Below are 23644 nucleotides of genomic sequence, written 5' to 3'. Positions count from 1 at the left end.
CCTACAACCAAGATTACTCTATCCGGCAAGGATCTCATTTAGATTTGATGGAGAAATCAAAAGCTTTACAGACAAGCAAAAGCTAAGAGAATTCAGCACCACCAAACCAGCTCTACAACAAATGCTAAAGGAACTTCTCTAAGTGGGAAACACAAGAGAAGAAAAGGACCTACAAAAACAAACCCAAAACAATTAAGAAAATGGTCATAGGAACATACATATCGATAATTACCTTAAACGTGAATGGATTAAACGCCCCAACCAAAAGACATAGACTGGCTGAATGGATACAAAAACAGGACCCATATATATGCTGTCTACAAGAGACCCACTTTAGACCTAGGGACACATACAGACTGAAAGTTAGGGGATGGAAAAAGATATTCCATGCAAATGGAAATCAAAAGAAAGCTGGAGTAGCTATACTCATATCAGATAAAATAGACTTTAAAATAAAGAATGTTACAAGAGGCAAGGAAGGACACTACATAATGATCCAGGGATCAATCCAAGAAGAAGATATAACAATTATAAATATATATGCACCCAACATAGGAGCACCTCAATACATAAGGCAACTGCTAACAGCTATAAAAGAGGAAATCGACAGTAACACAATAATAGTGGGGGACTTTAACACTTCACTTACACCAATGGACAGATCATCCAAAATGAAAATAAATAAGGAAACAGAAGCTTTAAATGACACAATAGACCAGATAGATTTAATTGATATATATAGGACATTCCATCCAAAAACAGCAGATTACACTTTCTTCTCAAGTGCGCACGGAACATTCTCCAGGATAGATCACATCTTGGGTCACAAATCAAGCCTCAGTAAATTTAAGAAAATTGAAATCATACCAAGCATCTTTTCTGACCACAACGCTATGAGATTAGAAATGAATTACAGGGAAAAAAACGTAAAAAAGACAAACACATGGAGGCTAAACAATACGTTACTAAATAACCAAAAGATCACTGAAGAAATCAAAGAGGAAATAAAAAAATACCTAGAGACAAATGACAATGAAAACACGACGACCCAAAACCTATGGGATGCAGCAAAAGCGGTTCTAAGAGGGAAGTTTATAGCTATACAAGCCTACCTAAAGAAACAAGAAAAATCTCAAGTAAACAATCTAACCTTACACCCTTACACCTAAAGAAACTAGAGAAAGAAGAACAAACAAAACCCAAAGTTAGCAGAAGGAAAGAAATCATAAAGATCAGAGCAGAAATAAATGAGATAGAAACAAAGAAAACAATAGCAAAGATCAATAAAACTAAAAGTTGGTTCTTTGAGAAGATAAACAAAATTGATAAGCCATTAGCCAGACTCATCAAGAAAAAGAGGGAGAGGACTCAAATCAATAAAATCAGAAATGAAAAAGGAGAAGTTACAACAGACACTGCAGAAATACAAAACATCCTAAGAGACTACTATAAGCAACTTTATGCCAATAAAATGGACAACCTGGAAGAAATGGACAAATTCTTAGAAAGGTATAACCTTCCAAGACTGAATCAGGAAGAAACAGAAAATATGAACAGACCAATCACAAGTAATGAAATTGAAACTGTGATTAAAAATCTTCCAACAAACAAAAGTCCAGGACCAGATGGCTTCACAGGTGAATTCTATCAAACATTTAGAGAAGAGCTAACACCCATCCTTCTAAAACTCTTCCAAAAAATTGCAGAGGAAGGAACACTCCCAAACTCATTCTATGAGGCCACCATCACCCTGATACCAAAACCAGACAAAGACACTACAAAAAAAGAAAATTACAGACCAACATCACTGATGAATATAGATGCAAAAATCCTCAACAAAATACTAGCAAACAGAATCCAACAACACATTAAAAGGATCATACACCACGATCAAGTGGGATTTATCCCAGGGATGCAAGGATTCTTCAATATACGCAAATCAATCAATGTGATACACCATATTAACAAACTGAAGAATAAAAACCATATGATCATCTCAATAGATGCAGAAAAAGCTTTTGACAAAATTCAACACCCATTTATGATAAAAACTCTCCAGAAAGTGGGCATAGAGGGAACCTACCTCAACATAATAAAGGCCATATATGACAAACCCACAGCAAACATCATTCTCAATGGTGAAAAACTGAAAGCATTTCCTCTAAGATCAGGAACGAGACAAGGATGTCCACTCTCACCACTATTATTCAACATAGTTCTGGAAGTCCTAGCCACGGCAATCAGAGAAGAAAAAGAAATAAAAGGAATACAAATTGGAAAAGAGGAAGTAAAACTGTCACTGTTTGCGGATGACATGATACTATACATAGAGAATCCTAAAACTGCCACCAGAAAACTGCTAGAGCTAATTAATGAATATGGTAAAGTTGCAGGATACAAAATTAATGCACAGAAATCTCTTGCATTCCTATACACTAATGATGAAAAATCTGAAAGAGAAATTATGGAAACACTCCCATTTACCATTGCAACAAAAAGAATAAAATACCTAGGAATAAACCTACCTAGGGAGACAAAAGACCTGTATGCAGAAAACTATAAGACACTGATGAAAGAAATTAAAGATGATACCAACAGATGGAGAGATATACCATGTTCTTGGATTGGAAGAATCAACATTGTGAAAATGAGTATACTACCCAAAGCAATCTACAGATTCAATGCAATCCCTATCAAATTACCAATGGCATTTTTTACGGAGCTAGAACAAATCATCTTAAAATTTGTATGGAGACACAAAAGACCCCGAATAGCCAAAGCAGTCTTGAGGCAAAAAAATGGAGCTGGAGGAATCAGACTCCCTGACTTCAGACTATACTACAAAGCTACAGTAATCAAGACAATATGGTACTGGCACAAAAACAGAAACATAGATCAATGGAACAAGATAGAAAGCCCAGAGATTAACCCACGCACCTATGGTCAACTAATCTATGACAAAGGAGGCAAAGATATACAATGGAGAAAAGACAGTCTCTTCAATAAGTGGTGCTGGGAAAACTGGACAGCTACATGTAAAAGAATGAAATTAGAATACTCCCTAACACCATACACAAAAATAAACTCAAAATGGATTAGAGACCTAAATATAAGACTGGACACTATAAATCTCTTAGAGGAAAACATAGGAAGAACACTCTTTGACATAAATCACAGCAAGATCTTTTTTGATCCACCTCCTAGAGTAATGGAAATAAAAACAAAAATAAACAAGTGGGACCTAATGAAACTTCAAAGCTTTTGCACAGCAAAGGAAACCATAAACAAGACGAAAAGACAACCCTCAGAATGGGAGAAAATATTTGCAAATGAATCAACGGACAAAGGATTAATCTCCAAAATATATAAACAGCTCATTCAGCTCAATATCAAAGAAACAAACACCCCAATCCAAAAATGGGCAGAAGACCTAAATAGACATTTCTCCAAAGAAGACATACAGACGGCCACGAAGCACATGAAAAGCTGCTCAACATCACTAATTATTAGAGAAATGCAAATCAAAACTACAATGAGGTATCACCTCACTCCTGTTAAAATGAGGATCATCAGAAAATCTACAAACAACAAATGCTGGAGAGGGTGTGGAGAAAAGGGAACCCTCTTGCACTGTTGGTGGGAATGTAAATTGATACAGCCACTCTGGAGAACAATATGGAGGTTCCTTAAAAAACTAAAAATAGAATTACCATATGACCCAGCAATCCCACTACTGGGCATATACCCAGAGAAAACCGTAATTCAAAAAGACACATGCACCCGAATGTTCATTGCAGCACTATTTACAATAGCCAGGTCATGGAAGCAACCTAAATGCCCATCAACAGACGAATGGTTAAAGAAGATGTGGTACATATATACAATGGAATATTACTCAGCCATAAAAAGGAACGAAATTGAGTCATTTGTTGAGACGTGGATGGATCTAGAGACTGTCATACAGAGTGAAGTAAGTCAGAAAGAGAAAAACAAATATCATATATTAATGCATGTATGTGGAACCTAGAAAAATGGTACAGATGAGCCAGTTTGCAGGGCAGAAGTTGAGACACAGATGTAGAGAATGGACATATGGACACCATGGGGGGAAAACTGCGGTGAGGTGAGGATGGTGGTGTGCTGAATTGGGCGATTGGGATTGACATGTATACACTGATGTGTACAAAATTGATGCCTAATAAGAACCTGCAGTATAAAAAAACAAACAAAACAACTAATACTAAACTTTCATTGGGTTATTTGTATGGAAATATGTTAATATAAATGTTTCAGACATTACATGAAATTCCTAAAAATCTTATATTTGTATGGAAATATGTATGGAAATATGTTAATATAAATGTTTCAGACATTACATGAAATTTCTAAAAATCTTGTATTTGTATTTGTATGGAAATATGTATGGAAATATGTTAATATAAATGTTTCAGACATTACATGAAAAAAAAAAAAAAAAAAAAAAAAAGAATGCTTTGGCTATTCGGGGTCTTTTGTGTTCCCATACCAATGGTGACATTTTTGCTTCTAGATCTGTGAAAAATGCCAGTGGTAGTTTGATAGGGATTGCATTAAATTGGTAGCTTGCTTTGGGTAGTAGACTCATTTTCACAATGTTGATTCTTCCTATCCAAGAATATGACATATCTCTCCATGTGTTTGTATCACCTTTAATTTCTTTCATCAGTGTCTTATAATTTTCTGCATCCAGGTCTTTTGTCTCCTTAGGTAGGCTGAGTCCTAGATATGTTATGCATTTTGTTGTAACGGTAAAGAGGAGGGTTTTCTTACGTTCACTTTCAGATGTTTCATCATTAGCATATACGAATGCCAGCGATTTCCGTACACTAATTTTGTATCATGCTCCATTACCAAATTCATTGTTTACCTCTCGTATGTTCCTGGTAGCCTCTTTAGGAATCCGTATATATAGTATCATGTCATCTGCAAAGAGTGACAGCTTTACTTATTGTTTCCAGCATTGTGTTTTGAAAGCAAACAGGTTGTCTGCCTTCAGGGTTTAACAGCTAGAGATGCTATTTAAATAAGAGTTGGCATTTAGAGTTGTTGCCAGAATGAGTTTTACGATGGGATTCCATGAAAAGAAAGCATTTCTCGTGCCAAAAGGAACATGAAATTTGGGAGACTACAGGAGTGTGTGTTTTGGACGGAATTTTCTTCTTTCAGTACAAACAGGTTGCAAATATAATCCACAGTCTCTGGAGATAGGGTCTTTGGTACTGTAATGAAGTTAAAATGTGGCCATCAGGTTTTGCCCTAATTCAGTACGATTGGTGTCCTTGGTTTGTAGATGGCTATGTTTGTCTTGTTACTCTCTCTGTATATATCAATGGGCTAATTTCTGTTAGGTATGTAATCTGTGGTCCTTGCTTCTGGCAGCCCTAGCAAATAAATGCACCCTTCATAACGAAGGATGAGGCTTTATCTTTTGATCATTCAAAATGTCCTTAACAGAAAAGACAGCCCTTTCAAGGAAAAAAGGGATCTGCATGACCAGCTGTTTCCACAGTCTCCAGTGTGTCAGACTTCCCTGAATATTGTAGACTTCCCAGCACTCACAATGCTTTAAGACAATTCAATGAAATCTCTCAATCTCAATCTCTCTCTCAATCTCTCGTGCTCTCTTCCCTCCCCTCCAACCCACCTCAGGCAGCTAATGGGTTCTGTTCTTCTGTAGAACCCAGACTAAAACACTTGTGGTAGACCAAGTAGTGGAAATATGGGATCATAAGGTAACTGCCTTTGTAAGTTATGAAGACAAGATAAGAGATTTTTCAAAGTGTTTGCTATATTTTACATTCCACCTGCAAAATATTAGACGTCCATTTCTTCCATATTCTTTGTATTTTTTTTATTTTTTTATCTTTAATTTGATTTTAATTTTTATTTTCTTGAATCAGTCATCAATTTTATACACATCAGTGTATACATATCAATCCCTTTGCCCAATTGAGCACACCACCATCACCGCCCCACTGCTGTTTTCCTCCGTTGGCGTGCATACTTTTGTTCTCTCCATCTCTGTCTCAACATCTGCCCTGCAAACCGGTTCATATGTACCATTTCTCTAGGTTCCACATACATGTGTGAATGGACGATATTTGTTTTTCACATTCTGACTGACTTCACTCTGTATGACAGTCTCTAAATCCGTCCACGTCTCCACAAATGACTCAATTTCATTCCTTTTCATGCCTGAGAATATTCCATTGTCTATATGTACCACAACTTCCTTATCAGTTGGCCCGTCGATGGACATTTAGGTTGCTTCCATGAACGGGGTGTTGTAAATACTGCTGCAGTGAACATTGGGGTGCATGTGTCTTTTGGAAGTACGCTGTTCTCTGGATATACGCCCAGTAGTGGGATGGCTGGCTGGTATGGTAGCTGTATTCTTCGTTTTTTAAGGAACCTCCATACTGTTCTCCAAAGTGACTGTATCAATTTAGATTCCCACCAACAGTGCAAGAGTGTTCCCTTTCTCCACACCCTCTCCAGCATTTATTGTTTCTAGCTTATCGGATGCTGGTCATTCTGACAGGTGTGAGATGATATCTCCTCCTAGTTTTGATTTCCTTTCCGTAACGATTAGTGATGGGGAGCATTCTTTCATGTGTTTGCGGGCAATCTGTCTATCTTCTGTGGGGAAATGTCTCTTTAGGTCTTCAGCCCACTTTTGGATTGTGTTTTTTTTGTTTTTGATATTGAGCTGCATGAGCTGCTTGTAAATTTTGGAGATGAATCCTTTGTCTGTTGCTTCCTTTGCAAATATGTTCTTCCATTTTAAGGGTGGTCTTTTCGTCTTGCGTATGGTTTCGTTGGCTGTGCAAATCGTTAAAGTTGCATTAGGTCCCGGTTGTTTATTTTTTTTTTATTTCCATTTCTCTAGGAGGTGGTCAAAAAGGATCTTGCTGTAATTTCTGTCATAGAGTGCTCTGCTGATGGTTTCCCTCAGAGTTTGATAGTCCCTGTCCTTACATTTAGGTGTTTAATCCATTTTGAGTTTATTTTTCAGTATGGGGTTAGGGAGTGTTCTCATTTCATACTTTTCCATGTACCTGTCCTGTTTTCCCAGCACCACTTATTGAAGAGGCTGTCTTTTCCCCACTCTATATTCTTTCCTTCTTTATCAAACATAAGGTGACCATAAGTGCGTGTGTTTATCTCTGGGCATTCTATCCTGTGCCTTGGATCTATATTTCTGTTTCTGTGCCAGTACCATAATGTCTTGATTACTGTAGCTTTGCAGTATCGTCTGAAGTCAGGGAGCCTGGTTCCTCCAGCTCCATTTTTGGCTTTCAAGAATGCTTTGGCTATTCGGGGTCTTTTGTGTTCCCATACAAATGGTGACATTTTTGCTTCTAGATCTGTGAAAAATGTCAGTGGTAGTTTGATAGGGATTGCATTAAATCGGTAGCTTGCTTTGGGTTGTAGAGTCATTTTCACAATGTTGATTCTTCCTATCCAAGAATATGACATATCTCTCCATGTGTTTGTATCACCTTTAATTTCTTTCATGAGTGTCTTATAATTTTCTGCATCCAGGTCCTTTGTCTCCTTAGGTAGGCTGAGTCCTAGATATGTTATGCTTTTTGTTGTAATGGTAAAGAGGAGGGTTTTCTTACGTTCACTTTCAGATGTTTCATCATTAGTATATACGAATGCCAGCGATATCAGTACACTAATTTTGTATCATGCTCCTTTATCATTTTCATTGATTACCTCTCGTATGTTCCTGGAAGCCTCTTTAGGAATCCGTATATATAGTATCATTTCATCTGCAAACAGTGACAGATTTACTTCTTCTTTCCAGCATTGTGTTTTGAAAGCAAACAGGTTGTCTGCCTTCAGGGTTTAACAGCTAGAGATGCTATTTAAATAAGAGTTGGCATTTAGAGTTGTTGCCAGAATGAATTTTAGGATGGGATTCCATGAAGTGAATTCATTTCTCGTGCAAAAAAGAACATGAAATTTGGGAGACTACAGGAGTGTGTGTTTTGGACGGAATTTTCTTCCTTCAGTACAAACACGTTGGAAATAGAATCCACAGTCTCTGCAGATAGGGTCTTTAGTACTGTAATGAAGTTAAAATGAGGCCATCAGGTTTTGCCCTAATTCAGTACGATTGGTGTCCTTGCATTGTAGATGACTATGTTTGTCTTGTTACTCTCTCTGTATATCTCAATGGGCTAATTTCTGTTAGGTCATGTAATCTGTGGTCCTCGCTTCTGGCAGCCCTAGCAAATAAATGCACCCTTCATAACGAAGGATGAGGCGTTATCTTTTGATCATTCTAAAAGTCCTTAACAGAAAAGATCGCCCTTTCAAGGAAAGAAGGGATCTGCATGAGCAGCTGTTTCCACAGTCCTCAGTGTTTCAGACTTCCCTGAATATTATAGACTTCCCAGCACTCACAATACTTTAAGACAATTCAATGAAATCTCTCACTCTCAGTCTCTCTCTCAATCTCTCGTGCACTCTTCCCTCCCCTGCAACCCACCTCAGGCAGCTAATGGGTTCTGTTCCTCCGTAGAACCCAGACTAAAACACTTGTGTTAAACCCAGTGGTGGAACTATGGGATCATAAGTTAACTGCCTTTGTAAGTTTTGAAGACAAGATAAGAGACTTTTCAAAGTGTTTGCTATATTTTACATTCCACCAGCAAAGTATTAGACGTCCATTTCTTCCATATTCTTTGTATATTTTTTATTTTTTTAAGTTTAATTTGATTTTATTTTTTATTTTCTTGAAACAGTCATCAATTTTATACACATCAGTGTATACATATCAAACCCTTTGCCCTATTGAGCACACCATCATCACCGCCCCACTGCTATTTTCCTCCCTTGGTGTGCATAATTTTGTTCTCTCCATCTGTGTCTCAACATCTGCCTTGCAAACCGGTTCATATGTACCATTTCTCTGTGTTCCACATACATGTGTGAATGTACGATACATGTTTTTCACTTTCTGACTGACTTCACTCTGTATGACAGTCTCTAAATCCATCCACGTCTCCACAAATGACTCAATTTCATTCCTTATCATGGCTGAGGAATATTCCATTGTCTATATGTACCACAACTTCCTTATCCATTGGCCTGTCTATGGGCATTTAGGTTGCTTCCATGACCGGGGTGTTGTAAATACTGCTGCAGTGAACATTGGGGTGCATGTGTCTTTTGGAAGTACGCTGTTCTCTGGGTATATGCCCAGTTGTGGGATTGCTGGCTCGTATGGTAGTTGTATTCTTCGTTTTTTAAGGAACCTCCATACTGTTCTCCATAGTGACTGTATCAATTTAGATTCCCCCCAACAGTGCAAGAGTGTTCCCTTTCTCCACACCCTCTCCAGCATTTATTGTCTCTAGCTTATCTGATTCTGGTCATTCTGACAGGGGTGAGATGATATCTCCTCGTAGTTTTGATTTCCTTTCCGTAACGATTAGTGATGGGGAGCATTCTTTCATGTGTTTGTGGGCAATCTGTCTATCTTCTGTGGGGAAATGTCTCTTTAGGTCTTCAGCCCACTTTTGGATTGCGTTTGTTTTGTTTTTGATATTCAGCTGCATGAGCTGCTTGTAAATTTTGGAGATGAATCCTTTGTATGTTGCTTCCTTTGCAAATATGTTCTTCCATTTTAAGGGTGGTCTTTTCGTCTTGAGTATGGTTTCGTTGCCTGTGCAAATCTTTTCAGTTGCATTACGTCCCAGTTGGTTATTTTTGTTTTTATTTCCATTTCTCTAGGAGGAGGTCAAAAAGGATCTTGCTGTAATTTCTGTCATAGAGTGTTCTGCTGATGTTTTCCCCTAAGAGTTTGATAGTGCCTGTCCTTACATTTAGGTGTTTAATCCATTTTGAGTTTATTTTTGAGTATGGGGTTAGGGAGTGTTTTCATTTCATACTTTTCCATGTACCTGTCCAGTTTTCCCAGCACCACTTATTGAAGAGGCTGTCTTTTCCCCACTCTATATTCTTTCCTTCTTTATCAAACATAAGGTGACCATAACTGCGTGTATTTATCTCTGGGCATTCTATCCTGTGCCTTGGATCTATATTTCGGTTTCTGTGCCAGTACCATAATGTCTTGATTACTGTAACTTTGCAGTATCGTCTGAAGTCAGGGACCCTGATTTCTCCATCTCCATTTTTCGCTTTCAAGAATGCTTTGGCTATTCGGGGTCTTTTGTGTTCCCATACAAATGGTGACATTTTTGCTTCTAGATCTGTGAAAAATGCCAGTGGTAGTTTGATAGGGATTGCATTAAATCGGTAGCTTGCTTTGGGTAGTAGAGTCATTTTCACAATGTTGATTCTTCCTATCCAAGAATGCTACATATCTCTCCATGTGTTTGTATCACCTTTAATTTCTTTCATCAGTGTCTTATAATTTTCTGCATCCAGGTCTTTTGTCTCCTTAGGTAGGCTGAGCCCTAGATATGTTATGCTTTTTGTTGTAATGGGAAAGAGGAGGGTTTTCTACGTTCACTTTCAGATGTTTCATCATTAGTATATACGAATGGCAGCGATTTCAGTACACTAATTTTGTATCATGCTCCTTTACCAAATTCATTGATTACCTCTCGTATGTTCCTGGTAGCCTCTTTACGAATCCGTATATATAGTATCATGTCATCTGCAAACAGTGACAGCTTTACTTCTTCTTTCCAGCATTGTGTTTTGAAAGCAAACAGGTTGTCTGCCTTCAGGGTTTAACAGCTAGAGATGCTATTTAAATAAGAGTTGGCATTTAGAGTTGTTGCCAAAATGAGTTTTAGGATGGGATTCCATGAAGTGAATGCATTTCTCGTGCAAAAAAGAACATGAAATTTGGGAGACTACAGGAGTGTGTGTTTTGGACGGAATTTTCTTCCTGCAGTTAAAACACGTTGTAAATAGAATCCACAGTCTCTGGAGATAGGGTCTTTAGTACTGTAATGAAGTAAGAATGAGGCCATCAGGTTTTGCCCTAATTCAGTACGATTGGTGTCCTTGGATTGTAGATGGCTATGTTTGTCTTGTTACTCTCTCCGTATATATCAATGGGCTAATTTCTGTTAGTTCATGCAATCTGTGGTCCTTGCTTCTGGCAGCCCTAGCAAATAAATGCACCTTTCATAACGAAGGATGAGGCGTTATCTTTTGATCATTCTAAAAGTCCTTAACAGAAAAGACAGCCGTTTCAAGGAAAAAAAGGATCTGCATGACCAGGTGTTTCCACAGTCTCCAGTGTGTCAGACTTCCCTGAATATTTTAGACTTCCCAGCCCTCACAATACTTTAAGACAATTCAATGCAATCTCTCAATCTCAATCTCTGTCTCAATCTCTCATGCTCTCTTCCGTCCCCTCCAACCCACCTCAGGTAGCTAATGGGTTCTGTTCCTCTGTAGAACCCAGACTAAAACACTTGTGTTAGACCCAGTAGTGGAACTATGGGATCATACGGTAACTGCCTTTGTAAGTTTTGAAGAAAAGATAAGAGATTTGTCAAAGTGTTTGCTATATTTTGCATTCCACCAGCAAAGTATTAGACGTCCATTTCTTCCATGTTCTTTGTACTTTTTTATTTTTTTAACTTTAATTTTATTTTAATTTTCTTGAATCAGTCATCAATTTTATACACATCAGTGTATACATATCAATCCCTTTGCCCAATTGAGCACACCACCATTACCGCCCCACTGCTGTTTTCCTCCCTTGGTGTGCATAATTTGTTCTCTCCATCTGTATCTCAACATCTGCCCTACAAACCGGTTCATATGTACCATTTCTCTAGGTTCCACATACATGTGTGAATGTACGATATTTGTTTTTCACTTTCTGACTGACTTCACTCTGTATGACAGTCTCTAAACCCATCCACGTCTCCACAAATGACTCAATTTCATTCCTTTTCATGCCTGAGGAATATTCCATTGTCTATATGTACCACAACTTCCTTATCCATTGGCCTGTCGATGGGCATTTAGGTTGCTTCCATGACCGGGGTGTTGTAAATACTGCTGCAGTGAACATTGGGGTGCATGTGTCTTCTGGAAGTACGCTGTTCTCTGGGTATATGCCCAGTAGTGGGATTGCTGGCTCGTATGGTAGCTGAATTCTTCGTTTTTAAGAAACCTCCATACTGTTCTCCATAGTGACTGTATCAATTTAGATTCCCAACAACAGTGCAAGAGTGTTCCCTTTCTCCACACCCTCTCCAGCATTTATTGTTTCTAGCTTATCTGATGCTGGCCATTCTGACAGGTGTGAGATGATATCTCCTCATAGTTTTGATTTCGTTTCCGTAACGATTAGTGATGGGGAGCATTCTTTCATGTGTTTGTGGGCAATCTGTCTATCTTCTGTGCGGAAATGTCTCTTTAGGTCTTCAGCCCACTTTTGGATTGCGTTTGTTTTGTTTTTGATATTGAGCTGCATGAGCTGCTTGTAAATTTTGGAGATGAATCCTTTGTCTGTTGCTTCCTTTGCAAATATGTTCTTGCATTTTAAGGGTGGTCTTTTTGTCTTGCGTATGGTTTCGTTGGCTGTGTAAATCGTTAAAGTTGCATTAGGTCCCGGTTGTTTATTTTTGTCTTTATTTCCATTTCTCTAGGAGGTGGTCAAAAAGGATCTTGCTGTAATTTCTGTCATAGAGTGTTCTGCTCATGTTTTCCCCTAAGAGTTTGATAGTGCCTGTCCTTACATTTAGGTGTTTAATCCATTTTGATTTTATTTTTGAGTATGGGGTTAAGGAGTGTTTTCATTTCATACTTTTCCATGTACCTGTCCAGTTTTCCCAGCACCACTTATTGAAGAGGCTGTCTTTTCCCCATTCTATATTCTTTCCTTCTTTATCAAACATAAGGTGACCATAAGTGTGTGTGTTTATCTCTGGGCATTCTATCCTGTGCCTTGGATCTATATTTCTGTTTCTGTGCCAGTACCATAATGTCTTGATTATTGTAGCTTTGCAGTATCGTCTGAAGTCAGGGAGCCTGATTCCTCCAGCTCCATTTTTCGCTTTCAAGAATGCTTTGGACCAGAGCCTCCCATCAAGCCTCTTAGATAGCCTCAACCACCAGAGGGCAGAGAGCAGAAGCAAGAAAAACTACAATCCTGCAGCCTGCGGACCAAAAACCACAGTTACAGAAAGATAGAGAAGATGAAAAGGCAGAGGGCTATATACCAGATGAAGGAACAAGAAAAAAACCCAGAAAAACAACTAAATGAAGTGGAGATAGGCAACCTTCCAGAGAAAGAATTCAGAATAATGATAGTGAAGATGATCCAGGACCTCGGAATAAGAATGGAGGCAAAGATTGAGAAGGTGCAAGAAATGATTAACAAAGACCTAGAAGAATTAAAGAACAAACAAACAGAGACGACCAATACAATAACTGAAATGAAAACTACACTAGAAGGAATCAATAGCAGAATAACTGAGGCAGAAGAACGGATAAGTGACCTGGAAGACAGAATGGTGGAATTCACTGCTGCGGAACAGACTAAAGAAAAAAGAATGAAAAGAAATGAAGACAGCCTAAGAGACCTCTGGGACAACATTAAACGCAACAACATTCGCATTATAGGGGTCCCAGAAGGAGAAGAGAGAGAGAAAGGACCAGAGAAAATATTTGAAGAGATTATAGTCGAAAACTTCCCTAACATGGGAAAGGAGATAGCCACCCAAGTCCAGGAAGCGCAGAGAGTCCCATACAGAATAAACCCAAGGAGAAACACGCCGAGACACATAGTAATCAAAGTGGCAAAAATTAAAGACAAAGAAAAATTATTGAAAGCAGCAAGGGAAAAACGACAAATAACATACAAGGGAACTCCCATAAGGTTAACAGCTGATTTCTCAGCAGAAACTCTGCAAGCCAGAAGGGAGTGGCATGATATACTTAAAGTGATGAAAGGGAAGAACCTACAACCAAGATTACTCTATCCGGCAAGGATCTCATTTAGATTTGATGGAGAAATCAAAAGCTTTACAGACAAGCAAAAGCTAAGAGAATTCAGCACCACCAAACCAGCTCTACAACAAATGCTAAAGGAACTTCTCTAAGTGGGAAACACAAGAGAAGAAAAGGACCTACAAAAACAAACCCAAAACAATTAAGAAAATGGTCATAGGAACATACATATCGATAATTACCTTAAACGTGAATGGATTAAACGCCCCAACCAAAAGACATAGACTGGCTGAATGGATACAAAAACAGGACCCATATATATGCTGTCTACAAGAGACCCACTTTAGACCTAGGGACACATACAGACTGAAAGTTAGGGGATGGAAAAAGATATTCCATGCAAATGGAAATCAAAAGAAAGCTGGAGTAGCTATACTCATATCAGATAAAATAGACTTTAAAATAAAGAATGTTACAAGAGGCAAGGAAGGACACTACATAATGATCCAGGGATCAATCCAAGAAGAAGATATAACAATTATAAATATATATGCACCCAACATAGGAGCACCTCAATACATAAGGCAACTGCTAACAGCTATAAAAGAGGAAATCGACAGTAACACAATAATAGTGGGGGACTTTAACACTTCACTTACACCAATGGACAGATCATCCAAAATGAAAATAAATAAGGAAACAGAAGCTTTAAATGACACAATAGACCAGATAGATTTAATTGATATATATAGGACATTCCATCCAAAAACAGCAGATTACACTTTCTTCTCAAGTGCGCACGGAACATTCTCCAGGATAGATCACATCTTGGGTCACAAATCAAGCCTCAGTAAATTTAAGAAAATTGAAATCATACCAAGCATCTTTTCTGACCACAACGCTATGAGATTAGAAATGAATTACAGGGAAAAAAACGTAAAAAAGACAAACACATGGAGGCTAAACAATACGTTACTAAATAACCAAAAGATCACTGAAGAAATCAAAGAGGAAATAAAAAAATACCTAGAGACAAATGACAATGAAAACACGACGACCCAAAACCTATGGGATGCAGCAAAAGCGGTTCTAAGAGGGAAGTTTATAGCTATACAAGCCTACCTAAAGAAACAAGAAAAATCTCAAGTAAACAATCTAACCTTACACCCTTACACCTAAAGAAACTAGAGAAAGAAGAACAAACAAAACCCAAAGTTAGCAGAAGGAAAGAAATCATAAAGATCAGAGCAGAAATAAATGAGATAGAAACAAAGAAAACAATAGCAAAGATCAATAAAACTAAAAGTTGGTTCTTTGAGAAGATAAACAAAATTGATAAGCCATTAGCCAGACTCATCAAGAAAAAGAGGGAGAGGACTCAAATCAATAAAATCAGAAATGAAAAAGGAGAAGTTACAACAGACACTGCAGAAATACAAAACATCCTAAGAGACTACTATAAGCAACTTTATGCCAATAAAATGGACAACCTGGAAGAAATGGACAAATTCTTAGAAAGGTATAACCTTCCAAGACTGAATCAGGAAGAAACAGAAAATATGAACAGACCAATCACAAGTAATGAAATTGAAACTGTGATTAAAAATCTTCCAACAAACAAAAGTCCAGGACCAGATGGCTTCACAGGTGAATTCTATCAAACATTTAGAGAAGAGCTAACACCCATCCTTCTAAAACTCTTCCAAAAAATTGCAGAGGAAGGAACACTCCCAAACTCATTCTATGAGGCCACCATCACCCTGATACCAAAACCAGACAAAGACACTACAAAAAAAGAAAATTACAGACCAACATCACTGATGAATATAGATGCAAAAATCCTCAACAAAATACTAGCAAACAGAATCCAACAACACATTAAAAGGATCATACACCACGATCAAGTGGGATTTATCCCAGGGATGCAAGGATTCTTCAATATACGCAAATCAATCAATGTGATACACCATATTAACAAACTGAAGAATAAAAACCATATGATCATCTCAATAGATGCAGAAAAAGCTTTTGACAAAATTCAACACCCATTTATGATAAAAACTCTCCAGAAAGTGGGCATAGAGGGAACCTACCTCAACATAATAAAGGCCATATATGACAAACCCACAGCAAACATCATTCTCAATGGTGAAAAACTGAAAGCATTTCCTCTAAGATCAGGAACGAGACAAGGATGTCCACTCTCACCACTATTATTCAACATAGTTCTGGAAGTCCTAGCCACGGCAATCAGAGAAGAAAAAGAAATAAAAGGAATACAAATTGGAAAAGAGGAAGTAAAACTGTCACTGTTTGCGGATGACATGATACTATACATAGAGAATCCTAAAACTGCCACCAGAAAACTGCTAGAGCTAATTAATGAATATGGTAAAGTTGCAGGATACAAAATTAATGCACAGAAATCTCTTGCATTCCTATACACTAATGATGAAAAATCTGAAAGAGAAATTATGGAAACACTCCCATTTACCATTGCAACAAAAAGAATAAAATACCTAGGAATAAACCTACCTAGGGAGACAAAAGACCTGTATGCAGAAAACTATAAGACACTGATGAAAGAAATTAAAGATGATACCAACAGATGGAGAGATATACCATGTTCTTGGATTGGAAGAATCAACATTGTGAAAATGAGTATACTACCCAAAGCAATCTACAGATTCAATGCAATCCCTATCAAATTACCAATGGCATTTTTTACGGAGCTAGAACAAATCATCTTAAAATTTGTATGGAGACACAAAAGACCCCGAATAGCCAAAGCAGTCTTGAGGCAAAAAAATGGAGCTGGAGGAATCAGACTCCCTGACTTCAGACTATACTACAAAGCTACAGTAATCAAGACAATATGGTACTGGCACAAAAACAGAAACATAGATCAATGGAACAAGATAGAAAGCCCAGAGATTAACCCACGCACCTATGGTCAACTAATCTATGACAAAGGAGGCAAAGATATACAATGGAGAAAAGACAGTCTCTTCAATAAGTGGTGCTGGGAAAACTGGACAGCTACATGTAAAAGAATGAAATTAGAATACTCCCTAACACCATACACAAAAATAAACTCAAAATGGATTAGAGACCTAAATATAAGACTGGACACTATAAATCTCTTAGAGGAAAACATAGGAAGAACACTCTTTGACATAAATCACAGCAAGATCTTTTTTGATCCACCTCCTAGAGTAATGGAAATAAAAACAAAAATAAACAAGTGGGACCTAATGAAACTTCAAAGCTTTTGCACAGCAAAGGAAACCATAAACAAGACGAAAAGACAACCCTCAGAATGGGAGAAAATATTTGCAAATGAATCAACGGACAAAGGATTAATCTCCAAAATATATAAACAGCTCATTCAGCTCAATATCAAAGAAACAAACACCCCAATCCAAAAATGGGCAGAAGACCTAAATAGACATTTCTCCAAAGAAGACATACAGACGGCCACGAAGCACATGAAAAGCTGCTCAACATCACTAATTATTAGAGAAATGCAAATCAAAACTACAATGAGGTATCACCTCACTCCTGTTAAAATGAGGATCATCAGAAAATCTACAAACAACAAATGCTGGAGAGGGTGTGGAGAAAAGGGAACCCTCTTGCACTGTTGGTGGGAATGTAAATTGATACAGCCACTCTGGAGAACAATATGGAGGTTCCTTAAAAAACTAAAAATAGAATTACCATATGACCCAGCAATCCCACTACTGGGCATATACCCAGAGAAAACCGTAATTCAAAAAGACACATGCACCCGAATGTTCATTGCAGCACTATTTACAATAGCCAGGTCATGGAAGCAACCTAAATGCCCATCAACAGACGAATGGTTAAAGAAGATGTGGTACATATATACAATGGAATATTACTCAGCCATAAAAAGGAACGAAATTGAGTCATTTGTTGAGACGTGGATGGATCTAGAGACTGTCATACAGAGTGAAGTAAGTCAGAAAGAGAAAAACAAATATCATATATTAATGCATGTATGTGGAACCTAGAAAAATGGTACAGATGAGCCAGTTTGCAGGGCAGAAGTTGAGACACAGATGTAGAGAATGGACATATGGACACCATGGGGGGAAAACTGCGGTGAGGTGAGGATGGTGGTGTGCTGAATTGGGCGATTGGGATTGACATGTATACACTGATGTGTACAAAATTGATGCCTAATAAGAACCTGCAGTATAAAAAAACAAACAAAACAACTAATACTAAACTTTCATTGGGTTATTTGTATGGAAATATGTTAATATAAATGTTTCAGACATTACATGAAATTCCTAAAAATCTTGTATTTGTATTTGTATGGAAATATGTATGGAAATATGTTAATATAAATGTTTCAGACATTACATGAAAAAAAAAAAAAAAAAAAAAAAAAAGAATGCTTTGGCTATTCGGGGTCTTTTGTGTTCCCATACCAATGGTGACATTTTTGCTTCTAGATCTGTGAAAAATGCCAGTGGTAGTTTGATAGGGATTGCATTAAATTGGTAGCTTGCTTTGGGTAGTAGACTCATTTTCACAATGTTGATTCTTCCTATCCAAGAATATGACATATCTCTCCATGTGTTTGTATCACCTTTAATTTCTTTCATCAGTGTCTTATAATTTTCTGCATCCAGGTCTTTTGTCTCCTTAGGTAGGCTGAGTCCTAGATATGTTATGCATTTTGTTGTAACGGTAAAGAGGAGGGTTTTCTTACGTTCACTTTCAGATGTTTCATCATTAGCATATACGAATGCCAGCGATTTCCGTACACTAATTTTGTATCATGCTCCATTACCAAATTCATTGTTTACCTCTCGTATGTTCCTGGTAGCCTCTTTAGGAATCCGTATATATAGTATCATGTCATCTGCAAACAGTGACAGCTTTACTTCTTCTTTCCAGCATTGTGTTTTGAAAGCAAACAGGTTGTCTGCCTTCAGGGTTTAACAGCTAGAGATGCTATTTAAATAAGAGTTGGCATTTAGAGTTGTTGCCAGAATGAGTTTTAGGATGGGATTCCATGAAAAGAAAGCATTTCTCGTGCCAAAAGGAACATGAAATTTGGGAGACTACAGGAGTGTGTGTTTTGGACGGAATTTTCTTCTTTCAGTACAAACAGGTTGCAAATATAATCCACAGTCTCTGGAGATAGGGTCTTTGGTACTGTAATGAAGTTAAAATGTGGCCATCAGGTTTTGCCCTAATTCAGTACGATTGGTGTCCTTGGTTTGTAGATGGCTATGTTTGTCTTGTTACTCTCTCTGTATATATCAATGGGCTAATTTCTGTTAGGTATGTAATCTGTGGTCCTTGCTTCTGGCAGCCCTAGCAAATAAATGCACCCTTCATAACGAAGGATGAGGCTTTATCTTTTGATCATTCAAAATGTCCTTAACAGAAAAGACAGCCGTTTCAAGGAAAAAAGGGATCTGCATGACCAGCTGTTTCCACAGTCTCCAGTGTGTCAGACTTCCCTGAATATTGTAGACTTCCCAGCACTCACAATGCTTTAAGACAATTCAATGAAATCTCTCAATCTCAATCTCTCTCTCAATCTCTCGTGCTCTCTTCCCTCCCCTCCAACCCACCTCAGGCAGCTAATGGGTTCTGTTCTTCTGTAGAACCCAGACTAAAACACTTGTGGTAGACCAAGTAGTGGAAATATGGGATCATAAGGTAACTGCCTTTGTAAGTTATGAAGACAAGATAAGAGATTTTTCAAAGGGTTTGCTATATTTTACATTCCACCTGCAAAATATTAGACGTCCATTTCTTCCATATTCTTTGTATTTTTTTTATTTTTTTATCTTTAATTTGATTTTAATTTTTATTTTCTTGAATCAGTCATCAATTTTATACACATCAGTGTATACATATCAATCCCTTTGCCCAATTGAGCACACCACCATCACCGCCCCACTGCTGTTTTCCTCCGTTGGCGTGCATACTTTTGTTCTCTCCATCTCTGTCTCAACATCTGCCCTGCAAACCGGTTCATATGTACCATTTCTCTAGGTTCCACATACATGTGTGAATGGACGATATTTGTTTTTCACATTCTGACTGACTTCACTCTGTATGACAGTCTCTAAATCCGTCCACGTCTCCACAAATGACTCAATTTCATTCCTTTTCATGCCTGAGAATATTCCATTGTCTATATGTACCACAACTTCCTTATCCATTGGCCCGTCGATGGACATTTAGGTTTCTTCCATGAACGGGGTGTTGTAAATACTGCTGCAGTGAACATTGGGGTGCATGTGTCTTTTGGAAGTACGCTGTTCTCTGGATATACGCCCAGTAGTGGGATGGCTGGCTGGTATGGTAGCTGTATTCTTCGTTTTTTAAGGAACCTCCATACTGTTCTCCAAAGTGACTGTATCAATTTAGATTCCCACCAAGAGTGCAAGAGTGTTTCCTTTCTCCACACCCTCTCCAGCATTTATTGTTTCTAGCTTATCGGATGCTGGTCATTCTGACAGGTGTGAGATGATATCTCCTCCTAGTTTTGATTTCCTTTCCGTAACGATTAGTGATGGGGAGCATTCTTTCATGTGTTTGCGGGCAATCTGTCTATCTTCTGTGGGGAAATGTCTCTTTAGGTCTTCAGCCCACTTTTGGATTGTGTTTTTTTTGTTTTTGATATTGAGCTGCATGAGCTGCTTGTAAATTTTGGAGATGAATCCTTTGTCTGTTGCTTCCTTTGCAAATATGTTCTTCCATTTTAAGGGTGGTCTTTTCGTCTTGCGTATGGTTTCGTTGGCTGTGCAAATCGTTAAAGTTGCATTAGGTCCCGGTTGTTTATTTTTTTTTTATTTCCATTTCTCTAGGAGGTGGTCAAAAAGGATCTTGCTGTAATTTCTGTCATAGAGTGCTCTGCTGATGGTTTCCCTCAGAGTTTGATAGTCCCTGTCCTTACATTTAGGTGTTTAATCCATTTTGAGTTTATTTTTCAGTATGGGGTTAGGGAGTGTTCTCATTTCATACTTTTCCATGTACCTGTCCTGTTTTCCCAGCACCACTTATTGAAGAGGCTGTCTTTTCCCCACTCTATATTCTTTCCTTCTTTATCAAACATAAGGTGACCATAAGTGCGTGTGTTTATCTCTGGGCATTCTATCCTGTGCCTTGGATCTATATTTCTGTTTCTGTGCCAGTACCATAATGTCTTGATTACTGTAGCTTCGCAGTATCGTCTGAAGTCAGGGAGCCTGGTTCCTCCAGCTCCATTTTTGGCTTTCAAGAATGCTTTGGCTATTCGGGGTCTTTTGTGTTCCCATACAAATGGTGACATTTTTGCTTCTAGATCTGTGAAAAATGCCAGTGGTAGTTTGATAGGGATTGCATTAAATCGGTAGCTTGCTTTGGGTTGTAGAGTCATTTTCACAATGTTGATTCTTCCTATCCAAGAATATGACATATCTCTCCATGTGTTTGTATCACCTTTAATTTCTTTCATGAGTGTCTTATAATTTTCTGCATCCAGGTCCTTTGTCTCCTTAGGTAGGCTGAGTCCTAGATATGTTATGCTTTTTGTTGTAATGGTAAAGAGGAGTGTTTTCTTACGTTCACTTTCAGATGTTTCATCATTAGTATATACGAATGCCAGCGATTTCAGTACACTAATTTTGTATCATGCTCCTTTATCATTTTCATTGATTACCTCTCGTATGTTCCTGGAAGCCTCTTTAGGAATCCGTATATATAGTATCATTTCATCTGCAAACAGTGACAGCTTTACTTCTTCTTTCCAGCATTGTGTTTTGAAAGCAAACAGGTTGTCTGCCTTCAGGGTTTAACAGCTAGAGATGCTATTTAAATAAGAGTTGGCATGTAGAGTTGTTGCCAGAATGAATTTTAGGATGGGATTCCATGAAGTGAATTCATTTCTCGTGCAAAAAAGAACATGAAATTTGGGAGACTACAGGAGTGTGTGTTTTGGACGGAATTTTCTTCCTTCAGTACAAACACGTTGGAAATAGAATCCACAGTCTCTGGAGATAGGGTCTTTAGTACTGTAATGAAGTTAAAATGAGGCCATCAGGTTTTGCCCTAATTCAGTACGATTGGTGTCCTTGCATTGTAGATGACTATGTTTGTCTTGTTACTCTCTCTGTATATCTCAATGGGCTAATTTCTGTTAGGTCATGTAATCTGTGGTCCTTGCTTCTGGCAGCCCTAGCAAATAAATGCACCCTTCATAACGAAGGATGAGGCGTTATCTTTTGATCATTCTAAAAGTCCTTAACAGAAAAGATCGCCCTTTCAAGGAAAAAAGGGATCTGCATGAGCAGCTGTTTCCACAGTCCTCAGTGTGTCAGACTTCCCTGAATATTATAGACTTCCCAGCACTCACAATACTTTAAGACAATTCAATGAAATCTCTCACTCTCAGTCTCTCTCTCAATCTCTCGTGCACTCTTCCCTCCCCTCCAACCCACCTCAGGCAGCTAATGGGTTCTGTTCCTCCGTAGAACCCAGACTAAAACACTTGTGTTAAACCCAGTGGTGGAACTATGGGATCATAAGGTAACTGCCTTTGTAAGTTTTGAAGACAAGATAAGAGACTTTTCAAAGTGTTTGCTATATTTTACATTCCACCAGCAAAGTATTAGACGTCCATTTCTTCCATATTCTTTGTATATTTTTTATTTTTTTAAGTTTAATTTGATTTTATTTTTTATTTTCTTGAAACAGTCATCAATTTTATACACATCAGTGTATACATATCAATCCCTTTGCCCTATTGAGCACACCATCATCACCGCCCCACTGCTATTTTCCTCCCTTGGTGTGCATAATTTTGTTCTCTCCATCTGTGTCTCAACATCTGCCTTGCAAACCGGTTCATATGTACCATTTCTCTGTGTTCCACATACATGTGTGAATGTACGATATATGTTTTTCACTTTCTGACTGACTTCACTCTGTATGACAGTCTCTAAATCCATCCACGTCTCCACAAATGACTCAATTTCATTCCTTTTCATGGCTGAGGAATATTCCATTGTCTATATGTACCACAACTTCCTTATCCATTGGCCTGTCTATGGGCATTTAGGTTGCTTCCATGACCGGGGTGTTGTAAATACTGCTGCAGTGAACATTGGGGTGCATGTGTCTTTTGGAAGTACGCTGTTCTCTGGGTATATGCCCAGTTGTGGGATTGCTGGCTCGTATGGTAGTTGTATTCTTCGTTTTTTAAGGAACCTCCATACTGTTCTCCATAGTGACTGTATCAATTTAGATTCCCCCCAACAGTGCAAGAGTGTTCCCTTTCTCCACACCCTCTCCAGCATTTATTGTCTCTAGCTTATCTGATTCTGGTCATTCTGACAGGGGTGAGATGATATCTCCTCGTAGTTTTGATTTCCTTTCCGTAACGATTAGTGATGGGGAGCATTCTTTCATGTGTTTGTGGGCAATCTGTCTATCTTCTGTGGGGAAATGTCTCTTTAGGTCTTCAGCCCACTTTTGGATTGCGTTTGTTTTGTTTTTGATATTCAGCTGCATGAGCTGCTTGTAAATTTTGGAGATGAATCCTTTGTATGTTGCTTCCTTTGCAAATATGTTCTTCCATTTTAAGGGTGGTCTTTTCGTCTTGAGTATGGTTTCGTTGCCTGTGCAAATCTTTTCAGTTGCATTACGTCCCAGTTGGTTATTTTTGTTTTTA

The 23644-nt window shown here is 38.1% G+C and overlaps 1 protein-coding gene across 2 annotated transcripts in view; it reads left to right on the top strand.

The window, feature by feature from the left end:
- The window catches only part of LOC309653355 (uncharacterized protein), a 56636-nt gene that overhangs the window by 14629 nt on the left and 18363 nt on the right, over window positions 1-23644 (top strand). Inside the window, exon 3 of one of the 2 annotated variants that reach the window (XM_082447961.1) lies at window positions 13218-13349. In XM_082447961.1, the coding sequence (XP_082304087.1) occupies window positions 13218-13349 (132 nt within the window). Of the gene's footprint in view, window positions 1-13122; window positions 13350-23644 lie in introns of those variants that run through there. The other variant, XM_082447962.1, reaches the window with a different exon arrangement.

The sequence above is a fragment of the Balaenoptera physalus genome (assembly GCF_965194825.1).
Source record: "Balaenoptera physalus genome assembly, chromosome: Y".
Lineage (NCBI taxonomy): Eukaryota > Metazoa > Chordata > Mammalia > Artiodactyla > Balaenopteridae > Balaenoptera > Balaenoptera physalus.
This window is presented reverse-complemented; position numbering and strand designations above follow the sequence as displayed.